This window comes from Lagopus leucura, unplaced genomic scaffold (assembly GCF_019238085.1).
Source record: "Lagopus leucura isolate 7727_CA_CO unplaced genomic scaffold, USGS_WTPT01 Super-Scaffold_100017, whole genome shotgun sequence".
Classification (NCBI taxonomy): domain Eukaryota; kingdom Metazoa; phylum Chordata; class Aves; order Galliformes; family Phasianidae; genus Lagopus; species Lagopus leucura.
This window is the reverse complement of record NW_024962271.1, coordinates 4,721,483-4,749,277: the sequence shown is the minus strand read 5'-3', so window position 1 is coordinate 4,749,277 and position 27,795 is coordinate 4,721,483. Positions and strand designations below refer to the sequence as shown.

Here is a 27,795-nt window from a genome sequence, read left to right as displayed (position 1 = left end):
TAATTTGTCAACAAATCTTGTTTAATCACTTCCAGATATGAAAGGACACACAGGGAATGAAACCCAGTTAAAAACCCTTTAGAAATTGATTCAGCTAAGCTTCTAGGAGGAGGAATCCTGTAACATTTGCATATTATGTAAATAAGCGAGCAATCTTAAAAGATAAGATTCACAAGGGTAAGTGGAACTGGTCCTGTAGCCTGTTTAAAGAAAAGAAGAAAAAAGAAAGAACAACAGCAAAAAACAGTATGTTCTGTTTCTGTGTTGTCCTCTCAAGGATTCATGAAATCCCTTAAAGCTCTGCAGAGGTGATATGGGAGCAAAAGCAGATATTGTCTCCCAACAGGATAGCTTCAGGATCTTTTTTTCCTCAGGAATTAAGAATGAAATGAGGAAGAGAGAACAGAGGAATGAGAAGTGAAATTTCTTGATTTTGTTCTTGGTGAAGACAAGAATGTTTAGACAGCTGGTGTCATGTTAAATGATGGGAAGACAGAAGTAGAGTGACAAACGTGTTAGTGAAATCAGAAAGGGCACAGATGGAAAAAGAACAAAAGCCATAAGCAGAGAGAATTATGTCTTGGTTGCCTGAATTAAGGTAAACAGGCAAATTTTAAAAATTTCCAAATACTAAGAATTTCCCTGCCAGTCAGAAGAAAAGGTAATAACAGAGTGGCATTGTGTGCCAGTGCTCTGGAAATGCCCCTTTAACACTTGGAAATATTAAAAAAGTGAAAAAGCTGGAACAATATCTCCGTCCTTAAGTGCTTCCATGAAAACTGTTCACCCTGGGAGGATGTCTTTATGAGAAAGAGTCCAGAGTTTTGGTTGAGTCAGGATAACAATTTCCAGTTTGGAATGAGCACATCTACTTAGCAACCTTTTTTTTTTTAGAAGCACAAGTACATAGCACAGTTTTTCTTTTTCATTCTCCCAAACCTGTTATTTCTCTTACAAAATGCTTGCAAAAGAACAGAATCTGCTGAATACTATGATATCAACGTGCAGTGTCTGGTATGAATAGTGATAAAGTAACTTGTACATCAGAGTGTTGTGATAAAAATCTGACCTGAAATGTTATCGAAGTCCACCACACTCCTACTGTGTTCATTTTTTCCCTCCTATGTATTCATTGATTTTTAAGGCACTGAGCATGACTGTTAAATCAATGATAGTTTGTCACAAAATTGTAGAGTAAAAGGACTGTATTAGTGGGGTCAATTACAAATTAGCCCAAAGGGTAAATGTAAAAGGGTGTGCAAAAGCTAAGGAGGAAAGCAGCAGATGTTGTAAAATATGGCAACAATGTAACAGCTGTTGGAAAATGTATATTCTCCTGTAGTCTTGTTCCTCTGCTTGTTTCTCTTGTGCATAATCAGCTTCACGATCTGTGTTCCTGAAGAACATTTTACATTAGAGATTTCTTTAGGGATTGTGCATGTGTTTAAAATTTTCTGTACGTTCTGTGCGGTTGAGACAATTGCCAAGGTACAATCACAAATAACCTTAGGAAATTGGTTAGGATATATTCAGTACCAGGGCTGTCTTCTCCCAGGTTTGACTGGTTATTGAGGCTTATAAAAACTTATTTCCAAGTATTTGCTTTTGTTTGTGTGCTCTCCATTTCTCATGAGATCTGATTGAATACATCATTATCTTTTTATTGGTTTTAAATTACCATTATGAGCATGGGGCTATGATATTTCTCTTTGGGGATTTGTAATATTACCCTTTACTTTTACCAACCTATATAGTCCTCAACACATCAAACTCTTTCACTGACTTCATACATTGGTTTCTTTGACAGAACTTGCCTCTGTCTTTCCATCAACTCATCAAGAAAAAGCCATTTGAATCATATCAATGTCATAGCTCCTTCTGGCATTCCCTGTAGGGGAATCTGTCTTCCTGTAGTGCTCTGGTTACACAGAATGAGGAAAGACAGACAGACATAGCTGTACATTGATCATATGATGCCAGAGCAGAGAGAATTTTGGCAGTCTTAGGTACATCCCTCTCCAGTTCTCTGTAATCGACAAGAATCTGTAATCTGTTCTACAATCTTTTTTTTTTTTTCTTTCTTTTTTTTTTCAGAAGATTCTTGTATTCACACAGTCACAGTTTGTTCTTAGTGTTCTGCATCTGAAATTCCATCTTTGTGGTTGCTTTCATTTCTACATGCTTGAATTTCTGCTCTGTGACAATGCAAAAATAAATCCTTGACTCAGATTTCTGATTCATTCTCTTTTGGCTACAACTTTAAATCCATTCTTTGCAACAATTTTTTCAAATTCCAAATCTTAATTAAAAAAAAATGTTTAAAGAGGTAATGGGGTTCTTATTTTGTTGATTTTGAAAGTTTGCCATTCCATCTTCTGGACAGATATGCTTGTGACATGAGCCCATTTGCTGGCCAATGGATAATGCTTGAGTGGAAAACAGACAGATGAGAGGAAGCAGACCAGTGCAGATTTCTGCCATACTGAGGTTCTTTTAAATGCCACAGAACTAAGGGCTGGAATTTGTTCTCTTAGTTTTTTGATTGCAGGAAAGTAGTCTAACTACAGGGTAGAAAGTTCTGTCAGAAAATTATGTTCAGTGTGGTAGTATTCTCATAGAAACTTTCATTAGGATTACTTACGTCATTCTATTAATGTGAAAGATTTAGCCTTACAGCACTGAAAACCAGTACCCCTCTAGCACTGCTAATTCAGATGACCTGAGTTTTTTAGGCATCTCTTTGATGGACACTCTTGACATTTGGGAAAATGGGATTCAGATGCAATTTAGAGTCCATTTTTTTCTGTCACCCCTCCCCTGAACTGGTACTTCTTTCTTTGTTTAGTTGCTGAATCTGCAGTACTTAATGTTTCTTCTTGAATACAGATAAGCAATTGCCTGTGGATCTGATGTCACTATGGCTTTCTCATGAATTGCCCAGTAGAATACTGCTGGGCAGCTGATTCAACTGCACCTTTCCCAGGGGCAGTGGTTTCTGCTGCCATGTGCCTGCTTCACAATGACCTGAGGAACCAATAGTTCAGACTCTGCTGTTGCAACCTGGGTTATCACTGCTGGCATTTTGGGCTACACTCTACCAAACAAAGCAAGCACGTCATAAAAAAGCTGCAAGATTATACCAGTCGCTTGCTCTTTCCACAACAGAAAGATATAAATGAAAGAATTTCTGCTGTAAACAGCCAGGACTGCTTTTTAATTTATTTCTATTTCTTTATATAATACACCTGAGCATAACCTGAAACTTCCATTGAAGTCAGCAAGCCTTATGGTACATTTTTTCTGCTTGGAAATAAAGTGTACAGTGATTGTCCAATTTTACTGTCTTCGCCTGGGGACCTCACACAGACTGAATGCTGATGAAACAGCCAATTGATTAGAGACAAACAATCTTTCCAAAAGTCCTGAACAAAAGAACAACTGTTTCCCACATTTTTTGCGAATTTCAATTAATATTCCATAGTGAAGGTGATATCTTAGCGGAGAATAAATAGTAACTGAAAAGAAAACATAACTCTTATAGTTGAATATAGAATGTATTTTACACTTCTGCTGTTACTGGTGTTACAAACTTTATTCTAATCCTTACAGTTACCCAGGAGAATTTATAAAGGAATACCTGCAGGCTCTCTAATAGCACCATTTTATAAGTTGCAACAGGAACAAGCTGTCAATCCTAAAACTGAAAATAGTGTCCTTTCTTATTAGATATATGTGAGGTAAATCCGAGCAGTAAGTAACATTAGTAAGGATAATTGCCAAAGAATTATTTCTATCGTTAGATCTAAAAATGTGTTTTCAGTGTAAAACAATTTTATTTCCCAGAAGGTACTGTTAAAAAGGAAACATCAGAGTTCTCAAAACAATTAATTTATGCATAAAAACATTGTAAAATATGCAGCTTATTAGATTTTACAGTCATGCTTCCTACAGTCCTCATTATACAGCCACAAAATGCTGAAGGCTGCCAGTTTGCTCCATTGTCTGTGGGATGTACAGAAGGGATTTTTCTCCTATGCTTAGTAATTATCTTTCATACCTCTACACTTACGTATTTACATACAGTATATTATTCATAATTTGCCTTGCATGATCAAACATCCTTAAAATCATATATGAGCAATCTAGAAAGTTTCTAACATGTTGTAAAGTATTCAGTTTTTCAGAGATCTTGACTTACACATGAGCTGCACATTAACATTTTAAAAACATTTCATTAGCTTTGTAAGCAATCTAGAGGAAGCAAACTTGGATTCCTCTCCTCATTAAGAATCTAATCCTGACTTAGTTTCCACACTCATGAAAAAGTTTTCCCAGTGGAAACAGTTTATTTAATTTGCCTTCGTGTTATTTCACAGTTTATCATAGTGATAATTTTGGCTAGTGACCAAGCTGATCCTGTTTGATCCAGGTCTCTCTGTTAATCGAGGCTGTGGATGTACTCAAACTTCTGCTTTAAACTCTCTTTTCTTTTCTTAAATTCTTAAACTCGCTTTTTTTTTTTTTTGGTATCTACCATTGTCTGTAGGTCTGTGGTGTACTGATTTCTCAAATCTCAAAACGAGCAAACAGTACTTTGTTGCTTGAATGTTTAAGATTAATTTTTAATTGATTATTAAATATATCAAATGCAGTCCATTTTAGAAAATATGTATGTGTTTGTATTAGTATGTAAATTCCCATAGGTATGTATATATGGAATATAATGTAAATGAAACTATTGCAATATTTGCACTTGCATGCTGGTGTGACAGCATACTTGAATGAAGTTCTGGGAGGTGTTATGGACTGGTATGATCTATTTTGATATATATGCATATAAAAGAGTAGACATACAACTCAAACTTAGTCATTTGTGTTATCTGAGCAGTAATTTTGGTTTATATATGGTCAACCAAGAAACAGATAAATTCTTTCTCCCTCCCTTGGATATAGAAGAAGCTGAGTACAACCAGATGTCTAATTTAGCCAGTTGAGCCTAAGCTGCGTTGTATGAATAATGCTCTTTTCCTCCTTCCTTTCCTTAATCATCATAAACAAGTTCATGACAGCATCACAGTATTTCACTACTTAGAGTCAAATAAATTATAGCCAGGAAAGACAAATTACTCTATTAGTTAATTTTCCTGTCTTTCTAGGGTTTTCCTTTAGAACACATTATCTAGCATCCTGTGCAATAAAGTGAACTTTCCAGTGAGTTGTGAGAAGGATTCTGTTATTTCCCTTGGGGAGTTATTTCTCCTTGTACAATATCTCATTGTAGGGAAGATTTTGCTGTTGTTTTTCTCTTTGCAGAAGATTAAGTGAATGCTTGTATCTATCTATGTATTTATATGGTTCTCATCACCCACATAACACCATTGCGTCTGTAAAGTACACAAATTTTCCTTCTCGTTTCTCCCTCTAAGGGTGGCTGTGTACAGGATTCTACTATAGATATAATAGTACAGATTTTTGATCTTTGCCTCCATTCTTTCTAGCATGACAAGCATACGTTGTCCTTTGTTTGTTTGTTTGTTTTTTATGGACCATTCTGGCCCATAACTCTACTCCTTACCACCTCTCAGAGTTCCCTCTTCCACCAGCATTAAATCTCCAGCACTGCAAAGTGTCTGCTGGACACTTGAAAAGCAAATACCTTTCTATTTATTTGCTCTAACTGTGCAGTGATCTCCTGAAAAACTTATAGAAGGGTTCTGTCATTTGCTTTCAATCAATCCTTAAAAATCTTCCATAATGCCTACGTATCGGCAGCTCTACCTGAGAGGTAGGTCAAGCAGCACCATAGTGTGCTGGCAGCATTGCTTCCCTGAGTGATTTGCATCTTCTTGTCATCTCTTTGTCTCTCTTCTGCCGTCTCAGTTAGCCTTTCCTGGTACTCAGCTCACAGAATCTTTGGGAGAGGACTTGCACTGTGAGATCTGATGCATGTCTTGGGCTTTTAGACCTTTGAAATGAAAAAGCTCTTAATAATAACAAAAATAAGTTAAAGGACTGATTTAGAAGGTAGAATTGAAATAACATACAAAAGAGCCCTTAAACACTCATACAGTGTACCTGCATAATATGCATGTTTACATAGTTTGTGCTTCAAATATGCGTATGTATCTGCATACGCACCAAGATATGCAATTTAAAATATCAGTCATAATATTATGTGTGTATTTTGCATATGTTAGGAAGTGCTAAAGTGCATTATGCAGATTTCTATTCCATATGTAAACTCTTTATTTGGCTAGTGAAAATTCTAATTCATAGATTTTGTGTTTAAGAAATGGCCTCCTGCAGAATAACATAGGACAATAAAGCTTAAAACTATGGTTTTATATTTTAAAAAAATCAGTGACAGCAAAAAAAACAAATAAGAATAACTTTCTCCAGCTTTGAGGCAGTAATAATTTACATGTCAAGAAGTTATACAGGTTTTTATGAGATTATTGTAGTTTTATTCAATAAAAAATAGTTACCATGACAACAACTGTCATGCTACCTGTGAGATTATAGCAAAGAAGGACAGTGAAGAAAAAGCTTCATTTTGGAAAGAATGCTTATCTGACCTGCTGAATACAAACAATGCTTTGCTTTGACCGTTGATGATTGCATGGCTACTATCAGTCAAACTCAAAATGTAGCTGGAGATTTTGAAGCACAATGATCCTCTTAGAAAAACAAAACAGTTGTTAAATAATGGTAGTTCTTTTTCATGCAAATATACTCTTAATGCCCTGTCAGATTTGTAATCAGATCTCTTGAATGAAACGGAGATTTTGGCCCATCAAGGTCTGAAAAGGAGAGAGAGAAAGCAGACTAAAAAGGACGTCAGAAAAGCAAAGAAAACAGAAGTACCGTGGAAAATGAGAAAACATAGTCCTACTAACTTGCATCATGGCCACATTTTTCAGTTCTACCAGCCATTGCAGTCTTTCAGCAAAATGGTTGGCTCATTGAATATGGATTCATGTAAATTTTCGGCACTGACTGTATGTTACATCCTCTAAACATGCAAGTTTGATTTCTTTTCAGTGCACTTGTTTCATTCCACTCAAAAAAATCTTTGCTTTCCTACTCTGTGTGGCAGCATATGCATTTTTCTTTCTGACTAATGTGCAGAATCTGTATCTGACTTGCACATAAAAACACATGCACAACAACAGAAGAGCTCTGGCTGAGCACACATCTTACTTTTATGAAGGCTTTTAATCTTTGTTTGCCAGCAAACACAGATTTTCTTACCTAACCATATAAAAATGCCTTTATTTTTAATTGTCTCTGATTGCTAGCCTGTTGCAAAGAGAAGCTATGAAACCTGACTCTAACAGGGTAAAACATCCAGCAATGGTTTATGGCTAAATCATGTTAGAAGTGTTCATTAATTAAAATCTGATTAAACTCCTCACAGTCCATACTTAATCGCAGGGTCATTAGCATTGCAAAAGTGTACCTTAGAAAAAAATGCAGAAAGTTTTTAACTGAATATCTTAAAATTTGCATCATTTATCTAAAAAAAAAAAAATGTTTTATATTACATAAGACAATATTAAGTATATAAAAAAAGAAGTAATAGTGATTAGGTTGTTGGGCCAGATTATATAAACCTGCTGTATTACTGTAATTAGGGCAACAGTGACTTGGACTATAATAGCAGCTTTCTTGTAAAAATGGCACCATTTCAAATTTATAGTCCCTAGCTAAATGAGTTTGTTGTAGCATTGATGAAGAAGCAAACACAAGCCAAATGCAGTCAAAATTAAACAGAAACAGAAACCTTAGCTTTTTATTTGTTGAGTAGACAGCAGAACATTGCTTTTTAAAGAGCATTTACTACAGAAATGGATTCTTACTGCTTTTTCAATGCAAAAGTTTTATCTTTAAAACTTTAAGTACATTATGCATGTAAAAATATTTCTGTACATGTAGTTTCTAACTACAGTGTCTATAGGGCTGTAAAATGCTTTTTAAATATTGATAATCCAAAAATCTAGTCCAAGGCATAGGGAGTTCTGCTGCATTAGAGATGGCTTAATATCTATGGTGGCTGAGTTCCTTTTTTTTCTTTCTTTCTTTCTTTTTTTTTTTTTTCTTTTGTGTTATTTTGCACCCTCAGTTCTGATTTCAATTCTCCAAATCTTCAGTTCATGCTTGGCTGAAAAAGGCTCTGTCACTCAGTGGCATAAGGTGCTATTTCTTCTGGACCCTGAGCATCTTGCAGTGGGACCAGGGCAGCACTATGTAGCAACATACTCTGCATCTACAAATGGAACCTAGTTTGCTCCTTTATGTACTTACTATTGCCAGTGTGAATATACTTATGTGGCATGTTTCACATCTGCACAAGACATGAATAATAGCATAAACCAAAAGTTCTCATGGAAGGTGATAAGATTTAACGTAGCTTAAATTTTAACTATCTAATTTCAGTAGTAGAGGTAATTAATTTTTGTTTCATGATTGCTTTTATAAACAATTCTTATCTATATGATTGTGGGGAGCAAACAACTGAATTTCAGACACTTCAGAACAGTGTATGATAGTAGGAAATGAAGTGCAGAGTGGCAGAGACTGGCAGTCAAAAAGTTTGGTTTTAGGAGCTGGGAGAATACTTTATTTTTCTCTTCCCTTCATTAGTTTTATTAGGCAAGATTATAGCCACACTTCAAGTGACCTGGAAAAGGAAAAGAAGGGTATGCTATTTTTTGCCTCCTCTTATCTATATAACGAACAGTGAATGGGAATACTCAGTTTTATGTATGTTTTTATATATGTATAAATTCTGGATTAGCTTGGTGCTTCGGTAAGGGATTACATTATTTTCTATCACAAGAAAAAAATCTTAATATTGGAATATCAGAATTGGAAAAGCTGCTAGACGCTGATTGCTTGTTTTATTAAGACATTCAACTTTAATGTCTAACGAACACTTGGGATAAAGGATGCATTTATCAAAGAATCAGCATACCCATTTAAGTTTTGAAATCTTGAAACAAATATCTCTAAAAGTCTTATGGAATTCTCTAGTGAAATAAGAAAAGAAAAGACATTATATATCAAATCTTTCTAAACAAGCAATGTAATTATTTCTAAAGTCCTCTGAAATGAAAGCCAGCTAAGAAAATCAAACACAGTCTCAAAGAAGTCAACTATTTCAATTCTTTATTTTCCTTTGTGTATAGAATTGAATATCATGGAAACAAAATGGTGCAGCCACTAGAGAAAATACACTAGCAAAAAAGTTCATTGTTCTGTGAATGAACCTTATCATATTCCAGCCGTGTCCCATTGTATGATGTTCTTCATGAACATCTTCTGTTTTATTAGGTTACAAAACAAAAATTTCATAATAGCTGCCACTCCCACAGAAACATCACCTGTTTTCATTCAGTGTTGAAGCACTGACTTCTGTAATCATAATTAGCATTACATGCAGGACAGCAGCTCTGAACTGTGGGACATGTATTGCTGGGTTATTAGGGCTGTAGACTGAATTCTGCATAAGTGAAAGCACAAACTGATAGGAGATTGCTTTCTGTAGGAACTACAAAGTAACAAATTTTCAGTTGGAATATGAGTTGTATAAGGTGAACCAACACAATTTAAATATGTGAGACAATTCTAGTAACTTTTCATGCTTTGAGACTACCGTGGTCAAGTCACAGAGGATCCTTTTATTCCTCTGGTCCTGCAGTATCCAAATTCAAGTTTAATACATACTTCTTCTCCATTGTCACCCATTTCATTCATTTACTGTAGCCTGCACGATGGCCTCTGAGTGTGCCTCGTGGTTGTTTCCCTGTCACTGTTTTTCTTCTCCTGTATGTCATTCATCATCTGTAGTCTGTAGGTACTGTATTTGTTGCAGGTATTCTCTGTTTGTAATTTGTAGTTGGTCAGAGAACAAACTTCCAGTGTTAATTCCATACAATCAAACTATCAACTTGAGGATAAAGTCCTTTCATTGTGCCCAGTGGAAGGTTAAAGGGTAAGCTGCCCAACTTTCAACATCAGAAATTGCTAAGCCTCAAAACTGATAACCTGTAGAAGTTTTTGTGTACAGAATCTGCAAATATCTGTCTAAGCCAGAAGCAATTTGATATTCATCAGCATTGTGTTCCTCTTCCACATTGTGTACAACTGCTGCAGGCCACCTTGATTCTTCAGGACACTAGTGAGCAGCAGGAGAGAAGTTGGTGGGGCACTTTCTTCCCTGATGGGGCCATGGTAGAGCTTGCATGACAGCTGGCTGATGATCTTTCCCTCTTGAAAGACTGAATAAATTTGTAGCCAAAATTAGTGACCAATACAGTGCTTGTTTTTTTTTTTTTTTTTCTCCCCCTCTCTAATGAGCTATGTTTCTTCCACTCTTCTACCCATATTCTCTCCCCTGGAAATTATCTCATGCAGCAAACCTTCCACAACTTCAGGCTCTGCAGAACTTCCAATCCATGAGCATTGTGGCCAAATCCTGTCAGCCGTATATTTTGCCCTACTGCTTGAAATGGACAAATATGAAATCCTGAAATGGAAGCTATTGGTTGGGATGCAAATTATCTCAAAATATGCAAATATTCTCTGAATAATTTGCATGCACTCTAATACTCAGAACTGTCCAAAACCATGGCAGCAATGTGACATACGGAGCGAGAAGAACACAATGCAGTAACATGCCAAAGGGATCTACTTCCACTTCTAGTTTACTGTTCCTGCCCAAAAAGGAGGTATAACTTGGATTCAGCAGCACAAAGTTTAAGAAGGAAGAAGAGGCATTTTACAGGCACATCTAGAAAGGGAAATTATTTTGTTGGGAGCTATAAGTATTTTTAAACATGAGAAATGTGATTCTGCCTTGAAGCTCTTTCCTACTATTGTCCACTGTAGAGACTGTCTTTATTGCTAGTCTAATTAATGTCATCATTGTCTTTTTAAGTCATCATAAAAATTAAAAAAAGAAAAGCTTTCTGCACCAAGCTTAACGGAATCTGCTGAGTTTTATTCAGTTTTGCTAATTATATAAATTGAATATGCTATGTTGCCTAAAAGTAAATAGGGTAATTTCTTTAAATTTTTCTTCCTTGTTTTTGGATAGAGTGGAATTTATGACTCTGGCTAGGCAATGGACCCCTCAGTGGCGGCAACTCATTTCAGAAACAATAAATGTTGTCCTTACACTGTTACTGTGGCCACATCAAACCATTTATATGGCTGTAAGCCAAGAGAAGAAAAAGAATCCCTTTCATTATTGCTTTTCTGTGCAGTCACTGTAACTTTGCAAGGTTCTTTCAAATGTAATTTTGCAAATCTTAAATGTAGCATATTATATTGTATTATTAACCTTGTATTTCATATTCCTTTGATAGGATTCTTGAAGTCTATACAGATCTACCAGGTAGCTTTAAATTCATTCTACAAAGAAACCTTAAATGATACAGGTTCTAGAAAGTTTTTTCCTTCGCTCAGAAATTCAGTCTAGTGGCATATATCATCTGGAAGGAAAACGTTACGTTTGAGTTCAGTGAATATTGTTTTAGGTTATTATTGTGGATTTTCTTTATTTTTAATCTTTGTATACCTTACACATTTCTTTAGAGCTTCAAATAAATGAATTATTTTAGAATAAATTAGGCACATATCTAGGAAGACTGTAAAAGTTAATCATATCCATTCTTTCTATTTAGGCACCTTTGTTACTAAAGTAACAGCTACAGATGCTGATGATCCAGTTTATGGAAACAGTGCCAAGCTGGTTTATAGCATTCTGGAAGGACAGCCTTACTTTTCTATTGAACCACATACAGGTAGGCAACTGAATATGATTCCATGGGTTATATTTACTCAAATGACTGTACTTCTTACATGGTACATATAATGCGCATGATCAGGGAGCGTAAGTATATGTCTGTCAGCATTACTGAGTTATAACATGTCTCACACTTAGAGACTGATCATGTAAAAAGACAAAGCAAAATCTGTATTAATGATAATGCAAGTAATAGAAATGATATTATTACAGAAGTTACTGAAGCAAAACTGAAGGTAGTGGAAGTGCTGTGTGACTTATAAGTGATTACGTACAGAAGACTTGGCCTGAGGAATTTAATGAACACAATGTGATTTTCAAAAAGAGACAGTAGTATTTCCAGCTAAAGTACTGTTTAGCGTGGGAATTTCATTGAATATGTTGTGTGTTCTTATTAAAAATATTTTTCTTTCTTGACTGGATGGATCTGAAGAAAGAAAGAACATGGTACAGAATATATGAAGTTTTATTAGCATGCATTTAGCATGCATGACTTTATTTCTCTGTGATTTTAAAGTCTTGAGTGACTCATCTGAAAGAGGTGGTAATAAATCCATTCCTGTCCATTTGCTGTACATATGTCACACTTAAAGAGAATTCACTTAGTTATATCTGAGAAGTGTTCTTTTAAAGCCATATAATATTATTTGTTATATTCTTTCATTTGTTACTTGATGCTGCTTTTAATCACTCTGAGTAAAGCAGCTGTAGTCTCCTAAAGAGAATAAAACTATAACTCACTTTATAGCATACCAGAAAATCAACGGAATTTATGCAGCCATAAAGAAGTAAAGCAGAAGTAAATATTCGTGTGCTTGTGCAGATTAACAGGGTTATGAAACAAATACTAGGATAAATTATTAAAGGATATTTTGATAGATCAAATGTGCACGATTTTCTGAACAAGAGCGCTCTTTAAAATCTGGATATCTTTAATACTTTTTATTGAGACTGTGTAGGAAAAAGGTAAGTAGTGTAGATCAATAAATGGGATTCATCCATTAAATTATTTTCTTCTGGCTGAAGGAAAACTGTTCTGAGTCTAAAAACAGTCTCAGAAACGTAATTCATTACTTGATTTTATGCTGAATGTAAAAGAAGAGTTCTGCAAAAGATAATTCCAGCACAGTGCTGTGAAGAAACATTTGCTTATTCCAAAAATATGTGCATCAAGAGGTTATTATCAGTGAAGCTGATACTGACTGACTTGTCAAATGTCACGTGGAAATACAGCTATGCTAAGTTCGCTGACATCAAATGTCAAATTACATGATTTTATTTTCATTTCTACTACAAATTATTGTCTACAGTAATGGCTTGTGTTAGCTGTATTAATTAGAGGAGAATTAACTATAGGCTCTTTCACAGTTTCTACCATGGAAAGTTCATAAATTACTTACTGTTATTGCTTTAACCCTTCACATCAGTTGAAATGGAGTATATTCTCCAACTACTTAAAACATTTTTCAATCCTTTCACATGAAATAGCCTGAAAGAAAATTTCCCAGACCTAAAAAACTGTTTAATTTGACTCTGGTTTATTATTTGCATTGTGTTAAAAACTTATGCTTAATCCAACAAAATAACCGTTCATTGCACTGGAAAGTCATTTACATTATCATGAAAGCCAGAGAAAACTCAAAGCTTTTTGGTGAACCTGAAAATCATGATTTTTCTCCTGTTTCACTAGCATTAAGTTCCTCCTCCTACCTTCATTTCCAGTTATAAATATGCCTTTCAGTAGCAGTTCAGCTACCATGAAAATAACATGTTACTTTCCAAAGGGAATGTAATCATAAAGAATTCAACAGAGTCTCTGTTGAATTTGCCACAGTCTCTGAGTAAGTGGCTCCATATAATGGAGCTGCTTTGGAATGAATAAATGGTTCCTGATTCCCCGTTTTTTTAGATTTTGGTAGAGCATTGATTATGTTCTTCTGTAAATCATTACAACTGGATAAGTTTATGTACTGAGACCATCTTCTCTTTCTTTGCCATCTACATGTAGCAGTCTTCATCTGTAATACAACTACAGTACTACTCTTACAGCTGCACGCAGGACGGTTTGCTAAACTGAAGAGCATGCAGCTGTTTCTGTCATATTCAAAGGTTTTATTCATTGTTTGTAATGCTTAATGTTTTAAATTTTTCAAAATTTGTGACGTATCTTTAAATACTTGGAGAATTAGCAATCTGTTAGCTATACTAAATGTAAAAATAGGGATAGACCTCCAGCATCCATTTGTTGTCTAGACTTTATGAACAACAAACATACATAAAAATCTAAGCAAACCAGTTGTAGGTAGTCCTGTAGATACTGCAGCCATATACTGTGCATGATGAAATGGATTGCTTTAAAAGGCAGCCAACCTAAGTCTTTGGTTTGTCTGAAGTATTTCAGAAGAATATGACCACACAGTTCGTTTTCTTGGTAATAAGTGAATTTTAGAGCAAGGGTATAATAAGGTTTATTATATACCAGACAGAGTTTGTGATTTGTTACATACAGTCTCAAAATGCTAGCAGTACTATACTAAGATAACTAAGATAGCTTTGCAGTATCTTGTGGCACCGAATATTTTACCTTTTAGAGGTAGTGATGCATAAAATGCATGCACTTGTTTAGCAGCTGTATTATTTGGACAGTGTTGCTGTTACCATGGACAGACAGGGTAGAAGGTGCATTTTAACAGAAAGAATATTTCCAAAAGAAACAGAAAGTATATAGGTATTCAATTGTTTCCTCATATTTATCTAACACCAGCAGTGTGAACCACAACTAGTATTTTTTCTCCTAGTAAGTAGGCCAAGAAAGAGCATTATATTACGCATTCATTTGTAGCACTAAGGAACCCAGTTAAATTTTCCATGTGGGAATGTGCTTAGACACTATGGTGAAAGACCAGAAAAGTTAGGAGCTTTCTTAAGTAGGAAGTCTTTCCAATACATTTGAAACAAAATTGATTTTGAACACAGATATTGTCTTCCCCAGAACTGAATCAGTATTCAAAGAAGTGGACTGTGTTAAAGTGATCCCCTTAAGGATGTAGATGTTTTCTTTCATTTATAGGAGTGCTTCAAATGTTGAAGTATAGCTACTTACTAACTCTTTTTCTAGACAAATGGACTTTTATTAGCTTTGTTTAGTAGAAATCAAGACTAGATTTAGACCTTGTGCAGCTACCAACACCAGGATAGGCATAGATAAGCTATAATAACCTATAGATTACCTATAGATAACCTATAATTTTTTGCTGGCTCAAAGTAAAGATCATCTTACCTCCCTGCTTTGTTTTAATGGCACACAGACAGTACTCCACCAGGAATAGTTCAAAGTTTCTCTTCCATAGTACTTGAGCATCATCAAAAAGAGGGAGTAGAGGTCTGAGATGCCTATGGCATCCTTGATGCCTATGGTAGAAAGAGCTGCAACACCTGAGGATAAATCCAAAGAAGGAAGCAGTTATATACTCTTCTGCTTTTTTCTTTTTTTTCTCTTGCTAACTTAACATTAACTAGGTTTAGTTCCTGTGTAAGTCAATTCTTGGTTCAAATTTTAGCAGTACTCTCAACCTCCTTACAGAAACAATTCTATAATACTGGGTGTGCAGAAAGAATTACTGGTAAGTGACCCATAAAACAATAATTTTCCATTACTGTAGATGAAAAATACATATACTGCTGCAGTTCTAGTTTGCAAATTCTTTGGTATGAGTTATAGGCACATGAAAGAAGGTAATTCAGAAGTTATTTTTCACTCAGTACTCTGAATATGGCTTAGGGTAAATGCTTTTTTAATGGCTTGTTCTGAATATTTTTACCCTTATCACAGGTGAATTATAATGTGACCATTGGTTAGAGAGAAAACATAAATAATGCATTACAAAGATTCAGATTTTCTATGGAAAGCTGTGCTTGCAATTTGGTGATATCATATGAATAACAGAACTCACAGTGAACTAAAATATAGTCATTATTGTTTCATCTGACTAACTGATGTCAGGTTTGCTGACTGCTGTGTATTATTATACAAGTTGTGTGTATTCTCTTGTCATCAAAACACTGACAGTCAAAATGCTGAGAGGGGGGCTTCCTAGAAGTAACTGAAGTATACTTCTCATTTCTAAGCTTTTTCAAATGTATTAAATCATGACTGTCAACTTCAAAATAAGATTACCATAATGGAACATAATATGAAGTGACACTGTGTTCTACAATATAGAAATGGCAGAGAAAATACATTTTTGGCTGTATCTCACTTATTTACATTTCACATGAACTTACTTAAATAATGTCACTCCTACACATACATGAAATATATGAACAAGGCAAATTACACAAAACGCACTGGAAAATGCAATGTATTATTCATGAATAAAGCCTTACAATATATGAAAAAGAGCAGATTTAAAATCATAGAATCATAGAATTATTGAGGTTGGAAAAGAACACTAAGATCACCTTGTCCAACCATTAACCTATCATCACCATGCCAACTAAACCATGTCCCTCAGTGCCACATCTATGCTTCTCTTGAAAATCTTCAGGGATGGTGACTCTGCCACTTCCCTGGGCAGCCTGTGACAGTATTTCAGTGTCCTTTTCAGAAATTTTTTTTCTTAATATCCACTTGCACCTCCCTTAGTGCAATTAAAGCCATTACATCTTGTCCTATCACTAGTTACCTGGGAGGTCAAATCCTGCTCCTCTACAAACTCCTTTTGGGTGGCTCAGAGGAGAGCTTATCATTCTCTACAGCCTCCTGAAAGAGGTTCCCTCATCTGCTCTTCATAAGACTTATGTTCCAGACTGTTCACCAGCTTGGTTGTCCTTATTAGAAACACTCCAGAGCCTCAATTTCTTTCTTATAGTGAGAGACCCAAAACTAAACAAAGTATATGAAGTGCAGCCTCATTAGTGCCAAGTACAGAGGGACAATCACCTTCTTAGTTTTGCTGACTACACTGCAAGCAAGGATGCGGTTCGCCTTCTAGGCCACCTAGGCACACTGCTGGCTCATGTTCAGCCAACTGTCAAGAACTCTTGACTAATATCCCCAGATCCCCAGCTTTCCAGCCACTCCATCCCAAACGTGTATTGTTGCATGGGATTGTTGTGACCAGTGTGCAAAACCTGACTGTTATGTTGAATCTCATGCAATTGCCTCAGCCCACTGATTCAGATAGTCCAGATTCCTCCATAGGCCCTTCTTACCCTCAAGCAGATTAACACTTCCTTCCAAATTAGTGTCATCTGTAAATTTACTGAGTGTGCACTTGATTCCCTCATCCAGATCACCAACAGAGATGTTCAGCAGTACTTTTAATGGCCCTGTCTGGACCACAGTGTTTAATGTGAGACTCCCCGTGGTTCTGAAATTTAGAATATAAGATTGTAGGCCAAGGAGGACTGAAAATGGCATTCAGCTGGAGTCAGGTCTGAATGTTCTGTTTTTATTTGCAGTCTTTATTATCTTCCTATATCGAGTCCTTGAAATACAATTCAGCAGAATAAAACTAAGGTAATGAGAGTAAGTGTCCGCAACTTTTGAGCTTCTGGTGTTTTTGTGATATTATGTACTGTCTCTCTATCCAATTCTCAATGCCCATTTTATTAATGCTAGTATCAATAGTAGTACAAGCTGCCCTCACAGTACTGTATGTAGTGCTGATGAAGCACATCATCATCATAAAAAGTACTGAGATGCTGAAGATAGTTCAAAGCAGTATAGCTAAGGTGAGAGGGATGAAGTAACATGACTTAGAATACAAGATTGATTGTACTTAATTTGTATAAACTGGGTAAAAGGTGATTGAAGGAGAATATAAAATCACTCTACAAATATTTGAGAGGTGTTAGGAAAAGAGAGGCATGGAGACTGTTTCTGTAGTTACTAATCATAAAATGACAAGGTAGCACTTTCAGATTACAGAGAGAGAGGAAAATAGTTTTGATACAGGAAATAACATTCAGCTGTAAGAGAAGTCATGATTTTTTTAGGAACAGAGCTAATTCATGGTCAACAGACTTCTTCTAAATAGCTTGATTTCCGTATAGTTTAGCTTTAAACTCTGGTGAGATTGGTGGAGAGATAGAACTTGCTCAATTTTAGTCACAGCCTGGATTAAACTACTGCCTTGTACATTAACTGGAGCAGCTGTGATATCCCTGCCAATTACTAATCTTTAACTGAAACAATTGTGGAAGTACAAGCTGGGATGGGTAGATGTTGTTCTGTCTTAGCTAGTAAGATGTACGAACGAATTTCCTGGGCAAGAAGGCAGATGTGTGCATTAGCATATGAAAAATAGGTTCATGCAGCCCTAATAGTGTTGTTCCCAATGTAGCAGGATCACCTCCAACACATGCTGGATTTCTGGAGTTTATATATTTGATCACTAACACTTGCTTACAGCACCTTTCATTCTGTCTGTGTAGAACTTACTGCATTTAGGTGCAATAATGCAAACAGAGTATATTCAGAGTATTTTTTCAAACTAGTAGGAACCTTTTCTTATCATTACATGCTGAATATGCTGTGCAGCATTTGGAGTTGTGGCAGGGTGTTTGTACAGAGAACTGTTGATGATTCTGAGAGTTGTCTTGGTGACAGCCCATTAGAGAGAGAATTGTAGTGATAAACTGCTGGTGCAGCAGACCCAAGGGTCAGCCCTACAGTTCTTGCTTTTTACTTGTAAAGTGCAACCATTATGGGCAAGGTTTGTAGGATTGGGTCCTTCAACAGTGGGAAAAGTTGTCTTTTCTGATTAATGAAGAAAATGTAACATCATTCTGGAGTGATCTGAAAACAGTTTTGACAGGCTGTGGTTGGCAAAGATGAGTGACTTAAGATCAAGACAGACTGACATTTGAAAAATGTGATTTCTGCACCTAGAGTATATCTAATAATAGTAGTAGCAAAAAAATGGATACCACATTTATGTCTTGCATTTCAGAGTAATACCTCGATCACTTTAGAAAGCTAGTGAGATAATTAGTGTGACAATTTTCCTCATGCTGAGAAGAAAAACAGGGGATTTATATATAAATAATGACTTTCAAGAGGCTGAAAGAGAGAGTGGAATTGAGCTACACAGCTAGATTTGGAAAACATCTGAAAAAGAAGCAAAAGCTACTTTCTGTAAAGTGTCTAGGAGAATTGTTAGAAAATCATGAGAAATGAAATCCTAAAAAAGCAAGTTTCTAAGTGCTGTGCTGTATGGTTATTTACTGCACTCATTCCCGATTGGTGAGAGGGTGACCCTTTCACTATGCCAATGAAAACTTGTTCCCAGGGAAAAAGAACTGGTAACTTTCTAGTAGGAGATGAAAGCATTTTTTCCTTGCTATAAAACTCAGATCCAAGATCATCTGAAATGGAAATGGCAGTACTATAGTAGGTTCTTTCTGATTGTGATATTCTTGAACAATAACATATCTAGTGAAAGAAAGGTAGTGTTCATTTATTCACAATGGCAAGCTTGCAAGGTCTACTTCAAAAAGAAAGTGAAAATAGAAAAAATGCATAAATGGAGGTAATGTGAACTGAAAAAGAAGATAAAATAGTTTGTAGGTAACATAAGAAGTAACAGACATAATAGAACAATATTCGACCTTCCTCTCTTTGTTTAGCAGAGAGACAGATGGTGCCACCTTCCCCATACAATTTTAAAAAGTAAACATTTTAATAAATTATGCACACTGTTAGCTTCTCTCTTAAAATAATTTTTAAGATGTCACAGAATCACTCCACATGGAATGGTGTAACATAGCATTCAATTCCTCTCCTACTCACTATTTTTAATATATTTAATGGCTTTGATTTTAAATACATCTCCATCTGAAGGTAGTTCAGATACTCCTGTAATTGATAATTTTTCTACAAAGTTAACCAACTTATGTAGCAAATACAGATATTTTTCTTGTCTTCCTAGAATAAAAGTCCTAGAGGCATTAAAACTTAGTAAGAAATGTGAATATTTGATGATAATTTTTATTTAAAAGATTATGATTTATTTGAAGGGTAAATTGAATTTTAAAATAGTAGAAGCATGCTTGTATGGCATCCTCAAAGGACTTGAATTTCTTTAAATTTCAAGAAACTTAGTTGTGCTCTATTCACTTCTTAGGAATTATATTACTGGTTTTCCAGAGGTCTCAAAGTGAATATTTTTTTATGGGCTCTAAAATATCTGAACTCAGTGTGTTTCAGGGGAGAACAAAGAATGTATCTTGTAGCTCTCTGAAGAAATCACAAGATTGATTTTGCAGAAGTTTTGGTCCTAAATGGCTGTTGTATTTAATAAGAAACTCTATGAAGTTTTTAGCATGGAAGATCAAAGTAATTACTTAGCTCTTCCAAAATGAAGAAGGGAAAGTTCCAAAGCATGCTAGTTGAAATAGCAGGAAGTCTTTATCAAAACACGTGAGACAAATGAGATTCTTAAGGCCACCTTTCAGGGTCAGATTCCAATTTTGCATAGTGCTTGCTTGGATTTATTCCATGTTCTCAATTATTATTATGTGTACCTTTTTAGTGTTATTATAAAGAGATTCTTAAAAAAAAGAAGAGGAAATTGAAAAGTGGAAAACAAATCCCTTCTCCTGTCGTTCTTCTTGCTTCTCTTCCTCTTCACCAGTTATCGCCTCTGTAACATTGCTTCTTTTCCCCTGATCTTTTTCAGTGTGAGACGGTGTATATTTTTCCAAATAGCTTCTTGAAAGTAGTCCACAGGGGAGCATTTTAACCGATTCAAGTTGTGAGGCAGATTGTGTGAATTGCTCAGTGTGTGTATTTAGGATCACTGTAAAAGTAAATCCCATTCTGCAGCTGTTTTATTTGCTATTGAGCAGTGTGACACCAATAGCTGTTTAGGCAAAGCAAGTCGGTGAAAAAAAAAAAAGAAAGAGTAACTTCAAAGATTGAGGATATTCTCATTATTTGAAGAAATAGCTTTGAATCATAGATCACATAAGTTGGAGGGCACCATCATCTAGTTGGATACTTCCTGCCAGGCGAAGAGTTGCTGGCCACCAGATCTGGCTGCCCAAGGTCTCAGTTCTTTTCCCAGTCTGTATTCATATCTGGGATTGCCTTGACACAAGTGCAACACCTTGCACTTGCCCCTGTTACATTTCACTATATTCTTGTGTGCCCAGTTTTGGCGTTCAAGTATATTCCTGATTTATTTTCCAGCCCATTTCCTCATGTTTCCAGCTTTAGTTAGAGGATCTGTAGCCAAATTGTAATTCCTTGGCCTACATGTCCATTGCATTTTTTCGGAGACCAAAGGTTTGTAAATTATTTTAGAGCACAAAGAGACGAAGCCTTATCTTAAACAAAATGAAGAGACCTTAAGAAGACAGGCCTCACTGCATAGTGAGCACCCTTACCCCCAGATCATCAGATCTGCCCCTTCTCATTCTCAACCTATACTGGTCTGTTAGGTTCTTAAAAGACCTTCAGTGATGGAAATGCTATAAATTCTGCAAGCAGCCTTTTCCATCTGTACTTACTTAGCCTTCTCTGGTTGAAAGTGTTCTAATGTTCTAGTAAAATCTGATATGCTTCAGTTTAAACCCATTTTTTCATTTACTTTTTAGGTCCATCATTTTCCCTCTTATCCTCAGTGGGATAGGAAAGTAGCTTTCAGTAATTTTCACATATTTGGCTGCAGAGTCTATGTTCATTGTTCCCCAAATGATGCAGAGAAGATTTTTTTTTCTCATGGGCTTGGACGCTCCTTGTCAGTTGCAATAGAGAAGAGAAACACCCAAAACTGGACATGCTGTTCCAGCTGTAGGGTTACCAATATAAGTGGACTGAAAAGATTGTTCCACCGTTCTTGCACATTACATTCTAGATAATATATCATCAGAAAAGGTTTGAACATTTTTTACAACAAAATGCAGTTGACTCATATTCAGCTCTTTTTGACACCACATTCTTTTCTTTCTCATGAGTCATCTGCTCCATTGTAGTTGTGAAGTTAATTGTTCCACCCACACAAAATACTTTTTACTTGCCAAACTGAGTTACACCCTACTTTTTTAGACTAGCCAATCTGTCAGAATTATTTGAACTCTAATCCTGTTCTTCCAGTGATTGCAACTACTCCCAACTTTGTGCCATCTGAAAGACTTGATAAGTTTTTGCTGTCTTCCATCATTCAATAAACACTGAGTGATTCTAGAAGCAGAAAAAACCATATGAACCACTTCATCCCTCTGTCCATTTTGACAGTAAGCCATTGATAACTTTTCTGAATACAATTTTCAACATCGTCTATGTGCCTTAAATTAGTTTTTTAGTAATTCTCTTATCTCACTTTTAAACTACAGAAACTAAAACTTTTTTCTTTAAAAGTTGCATGCTGGAATTCTGATGCAGATACTTTTTAAGGTATTTTAATCTTTCTTTTATCTTTCATGCCATAGACAAGGGGTGTAGAGTTTTATACATCAAATGACAAATTAAAATACAAGCCTAGGAAAAAATGATCACTTCATTGAAATAGTTAACTTGAGTTAACTTGAGTCTTAGAGTAAAATGAAGAACAGTAAATGTGGCATCTTTTTAATAAGTCCTTTGTAGGCCTGGTTTTACAATGTAAATTACAGTGTTGGTTTTTTAAGACATAAAATAAAAACAGTAAAACTGTCTGCCTAAAAACAATAATGGAAAAAACTTCTAATAGGCTTAATACAAAACTAATTGAAATAATGTTTCAGGTCTACTAAGGAAAAAAATTAACGTAGACCAAATTCTGATGGCAAACTCATTTAAAACTGTGAATTGCAGGGTGGATCATTATTATTCCTAATTTTTTAATTCTGTGGGAAAATGATTGATTTCTGTGAGGGATAGGAAAGGAACCAAAGTGTTTATCAAGAAAAAAGATTCTCAGTTTTGACTATAATTTCCTTGCCTTTTTAATTAAATCAAAGCAAAAAACCACTAATACACTGTTTTAAAAAACGTGAATTTCTTCTTTGTCCTTGGAACTAAAAGACAACTTAACTGGACCTTTAGTGTTTTTATACCAAAATTTACCTATGTACATAAAATTACCTGCAAAAATGAATTTGGATCTCTAGCTGATGGTCTTCTTCCCCTGTCCTTATTCTAGCTATAATTAAGACAGCTCTTCCCAACATGGACAGAGAAGCCAAAGAAGAATACTTTGTGGTTATCCAAGCAAAAGACATGGGAGGACATATGGGAGGACTTTCTGGAACTACAACGGTGACAATTACACTCACTGATGTTAATGACAATCCACCTAAGTTTGCACAGAGTAAGTGCCATTATGTATATATATTCTCTTTTATAAGAATGTTATATAGCACTTTTCATAATTGTTTTTAATCTAGATGTTTTTTTAATCATCATATTGTCTGGGTTTGTAATGTAATTTAAAAATATGTAGCTGGTACCAGAGAAAGTTTAATAGTCCTTTATCTGATTAATAGCATAAGGAAGGAAGGGATTATGCCCATTACAATGTACACAGTCCTCTGTCTTCCTTCTTATCTCTTATGTATACATACAAAAGACCTCGGGTTGTTTTTTTTTCCATTTTTTTTATTATGGTGGTTTTCCTTTCAGTGCAGTTTTAGTTGCTTTTATATGTGCTTCCATCTCATGCAGACGAAGGACAGTACCAGTAAAAGACATATGTAACTGATAAAAAGAAAGAAAGATTTGACTAATTAGGTAACAGTGAAGAAAACAAAGTAAGTCTGAATCTAGATAATTGTTGATGTCTAATTCAAAATCCATATTTACTTCTGTGGTTCCAATACGTATCTTGCTGGGCCAGGTTAAAATGATTTGGCATCCTGCTGAGATTCTCAACAAGCTTTGTAGTCTATTTCAAAGATGAAGACAAAAAGAAAAATAGAAAAGGAAAGAGCATAATGACTGGTTCGATTTTGTTTGGAACAGGTACAATCTAATACACTATCAGAAACTTACCTTGTTATCCAATTTGTTCTGAAAAAACTTGTATAATATTAAGAGTCTGTATTGGGTTAGGAGAGTGTTTACATCTCAACTTTGTGTAATTTTTTCTTTTGTAGAAGCATATTTTTGTAACAAGGTACTTATACACCATATGTAAAATTATTTCTTCTCCATAAGTACATCAATTAAAGTCCACTTTTGTGGTGTTCTGAAGGCACAAAGAGAGAAATGGACTTGACTCATTACTCAGCATGTGATAAATGTTAACCCCATAAAAAAGCACATAAAAATATATACATAGAAGTATTATAAAATAAATAAGCAGAGGTAAAAACTATTTGCAAAAAAAAGGAAAAAAAAGAAAATTAACACATTGAAGTGTTTTTTAACAGATAACTCTATGCACAGTAAATGGTTTTCTCTTTATAAAAGATGAATGCATGTATTTTTTATTCTGAGAATGCATGGCTTGCACTTGTGGAGTACTGTTTTTCAACACATGATGACAAGTCCCCTAATAACATACACATCTAAAGATGAGATTCCTGGTTGAATCATATCACCAGAAAGCAGAGGAACACTTCTTTTACACCAGCAGTGTACAGTAGCTCTACCTGTGATTGTGGATCTACTTCTACCAACTTGCCTGGCTTTTGTATTTGTATCACTACCTTCTGTGTGAAAAAGCCTTTGCCAGCCAGTTTGAAACAAGCTGATCAAAAAGTCAGCAACAGAAGTGATGCTAGTTGGTACATTTGCTGAAGGGCTCAGCAGGAAGCACAGGATTGAATGCATATGGAGATGAAACTGTATTTTCCCTGTGCAGTTTACTCATATCTGTTCTCCTATAGTTTGCATACAGTGACATGTTGACTGGGTAGGATGAGGAAAGCTGCATCACAAATCCCTGAAATATATTTTCTGCATGGAAAATGTAGTTTAGTTTTCCTTCAACAAAGAGTGAATTGCTGTCTTCAAAGCTGTTATAGCAAGTGGGTTGCAGCATAGAATTCAAACTGCCATCTAGGAATAACAACTTTGTTACAATGCTGATGATTGTAAAACTTCATTAGAAAAAGAAAATTGTGTGTACTATAGCTTTATAATATGTATATAATGCATTTAATGAGAGCATGCTGTAGTAAATTCTATAAGTAGATCCTATTACAAATTCTGCTTTTAAAACTGAGTATTCCAAGCATGCTGCCAAACGTTACAGATTAGTCATGATTCTAACCTTGCAGAAGATCTGATCAAGTCTGTAACATTTTTTACATTGTTAAAGCACAGTTTGCATTTGCCTGGAAAGGAAAATAAGAAAGGATCAAACTTACAATAGAGTCTAACCAGAATGAAATAGAAATTCATAAGATGTAATACATGCTGCTTTCACAATAAATTGTAATGAACTCAGAAAGCAGTGTGTTTTATAGGTTTATTGTTTCCAGGCAGGACAGAAATGTATATTTATAGTTAGATTTCAAAGAGTGTTAGCCTCCTGGGTTTTAGAAATGAAAAAGATGAACTTTCACTACTTCTATGATCTCTCTAAAATCACTTTAGAGGCATTTTAAAAGTCGTTGAAGTTTTTAACCTGGCAGTTTACCATAGATTATACTGAGAAGAAATGTGAACTGCTGTGAAAATCAAAGCTTTTCAGAGATGCATAATGTTTATTTTTGGTCAGCTCTGAACTGTGATATCTTGACAGGACATTTCATAATACTTGAGAATAATTTATATAAAAGAGTCACCTGCATCATAATAATAACATTTTTACAGTACTTTGTAAACTATATTAGTAAATCTGAGAAAAAATGTATCAACCAAAAATGCAGCCACCTATCTGGAGAGTTAATCCACAAATCATGGGTAGCAGCATAAATTACAATACATAATTTCGTGTACGGAGGCACTTTCTGTACTAGGGCTGCTTACCAGCTTCCTGTTAGTGAGCCATTCTGAATGTTCTGGAGCAATTTTGATAGTCTCCAAATTATCTCCAGTAATTTAGCCTAGAAATTGAAATGAAACAGAAATCACCTTAGAAAAGGCTATACATAAAGCTCATGTATTGATTTGTGCATTTCTTATGGTTTCTTTCCTATTTTCTACTGTTGCTGTGGTAATCAGCCCACAAACACTTTAAACGAAAGCATTGGAAAACATCTGGTTTTAGAAAACTTGCAGTTGCACGTTACAAGATTTCGTAGAACTTCTGTGACAAAAAAAACGAGTCCAGCTTCAAAGTGTGTTGATATTGTTCTTAACAGTCTTACCTCCCAAACTTCAGTTCTTTATTGACTAATTTAGCTACTAAGTATCACTGCAGTTGGTTGGATTGTATATTAACCATCACATCATTAAGATCGAGTTTTTTAAAAAAGGCATTCTGTAAAACTTTTTTAATGTAAAACATGCATGTGCCTTTTTAAGTCAGATGGGTTAAAGAGTGTGGTACAAAAAAAAATTGCTGAGGATTTGAACAGCCCTTTCTATCAGACTTTAGTCAAAATCTACAAATAATAAATGCAGTAATCAACAGAATGAGAAGTTATTGTTTCTTTTACAGTATAAAGTTGGTGGCTTTCTGTCATGGTTCTATGTTTTTGTTTTTGTTTTTTTGTTTTTGGGTTTCAGTATTCCACATCAAAACATCATGTAGTGTACGGGGTATTAAAGTGTTAATGCCCAATCCCAGCTACCTATCCCTGTACATTACAGCAGTCACGGGATCTGGCCCTTCCGGGTGGGGGGGGGCGCTCTCTTGCTGCCTTGCAGTGGGTGCTGGAGGTGCTTTCCTGGCCGTTCCAAGCTTTTGAGGTTTGAATCGGTCCCGGGAACTCTCTCTCTCATCTTGTCTGATTTATTAATCCCAATTTCAATTAAATTGTATATATTGTGTTATCTTGTATTCCGATATTATAGTAAAATAAGTTTTCCTCCATAGATTGTTGCCGCTGCTCTTTTCCTCCCTTCCTTCCTTCCCATTTTGTGGGACTGGGGTGGGGGGGGGGAGGGCAGAGGCCTGTCGCCCCTGTCATGGACATAGATTGATCTGGTCAACTCCGTGACACTTTCCTTGAACATTTATTGAGTAATTTTTACTACAGAAGTGACATAGAAAGTGATTGAAGCCAAAACCAGATCAAAGTGAAAGTTAAGGGTAAAAAGGTTAATAAAGATCAGAAATTGTAAATGACATCTTTACAGTACTACTGTGTAAAAAACCAAAGTTTTGTATTTGAGTTCCATCAAAACCATAGCTGCAAGCCTGTAAATACAAAGGTAAGTTCACCAGTACCTGCAGTAGATGACATATGACATATTTGTGGTGTTGAAATTAGCTTAATATTTATGTTCAGCAACAGTGAGCATCCGTGCAATAGGAGGCGGAATGCAATTGTAATGAAAAGAACATTCATGTGCAGTAAACTGAGTATTCCTATGAAAGAAACACGTTTTGCTGCTTTCAGTAAAGAACTCCTGTAAATATGATTTGTATCATTTGCACATCTCAGGAGTTTGTATTGGGGAAATACAAACAAATGAAGAGCACACCAGAGATATTGGAATCAGATGTAATGTTTAGTCTTTTCCTCTTATTCTTAAGGTCTGTATCACTTCTCAGTAATGGAAGATGTTGCTCTTGGTGAACCCATAGGAAGGGTGAAAGCAAATGACCTGGATATTGGAGAAAATGCTAAATCATCGTATGATATTATTGAGGGCGATGGAATGGATATATTTGAAATCACTACAGATGCCCAAACTCAAGATGGCGTTATTAGAGTGAGAAAGGTAAATTGTATCTCTTAAGTAAAAGTTTATTCTAAGACTATGGGAACATGCTGGATTTCCAAAGGTCCTTTAATCTATGAACGAGATGTCAAACCACACTGATAAAAGTAGGGATGTATAAGCAATGTCCATCGGAACTGCTGTTTAGGTGGCAGCTGGGAAGATTTCCATGGCAGTATTTTCTATTGTGGGCGTGACTGAATCTGCTTTGGGCTTCCTG

At 35.4% G+C, this 27,795-nt stretch overlaps 1 protein-coding gene across 2 annotated transcripts in view; it reads left to right on the top strand.

Annotated features, from left to right (window-relative positions):
* CDH8 (cadherin 8) overlaps positions 1-27,795 on the top strand; it is a 123,763-nt gene that overhangs the window by 41,762 nt on the left and 54,206 nt on the right. The window contains exons 3-5 of one of the 2 annotated variants that reach the window (XM_042877037.1): positions 11,688-11,807; positions 22,939-23,106; positions 27,388-27,575. In XM_042877037.1, the coding sequence (XP_042732971.1) occupies positions 11,688-11,807; positions 22,939-23,106; positions 27,388-27,575 (476 nt within the window). The remainder of the gene's footprint in view (positions 1-11,687; positions 11,808-22,938; positions 23,107-27,387; positions 27,576-27,795) is intronic. The other variant, XM_042877038.1, reaches the window with a different exon arrangement.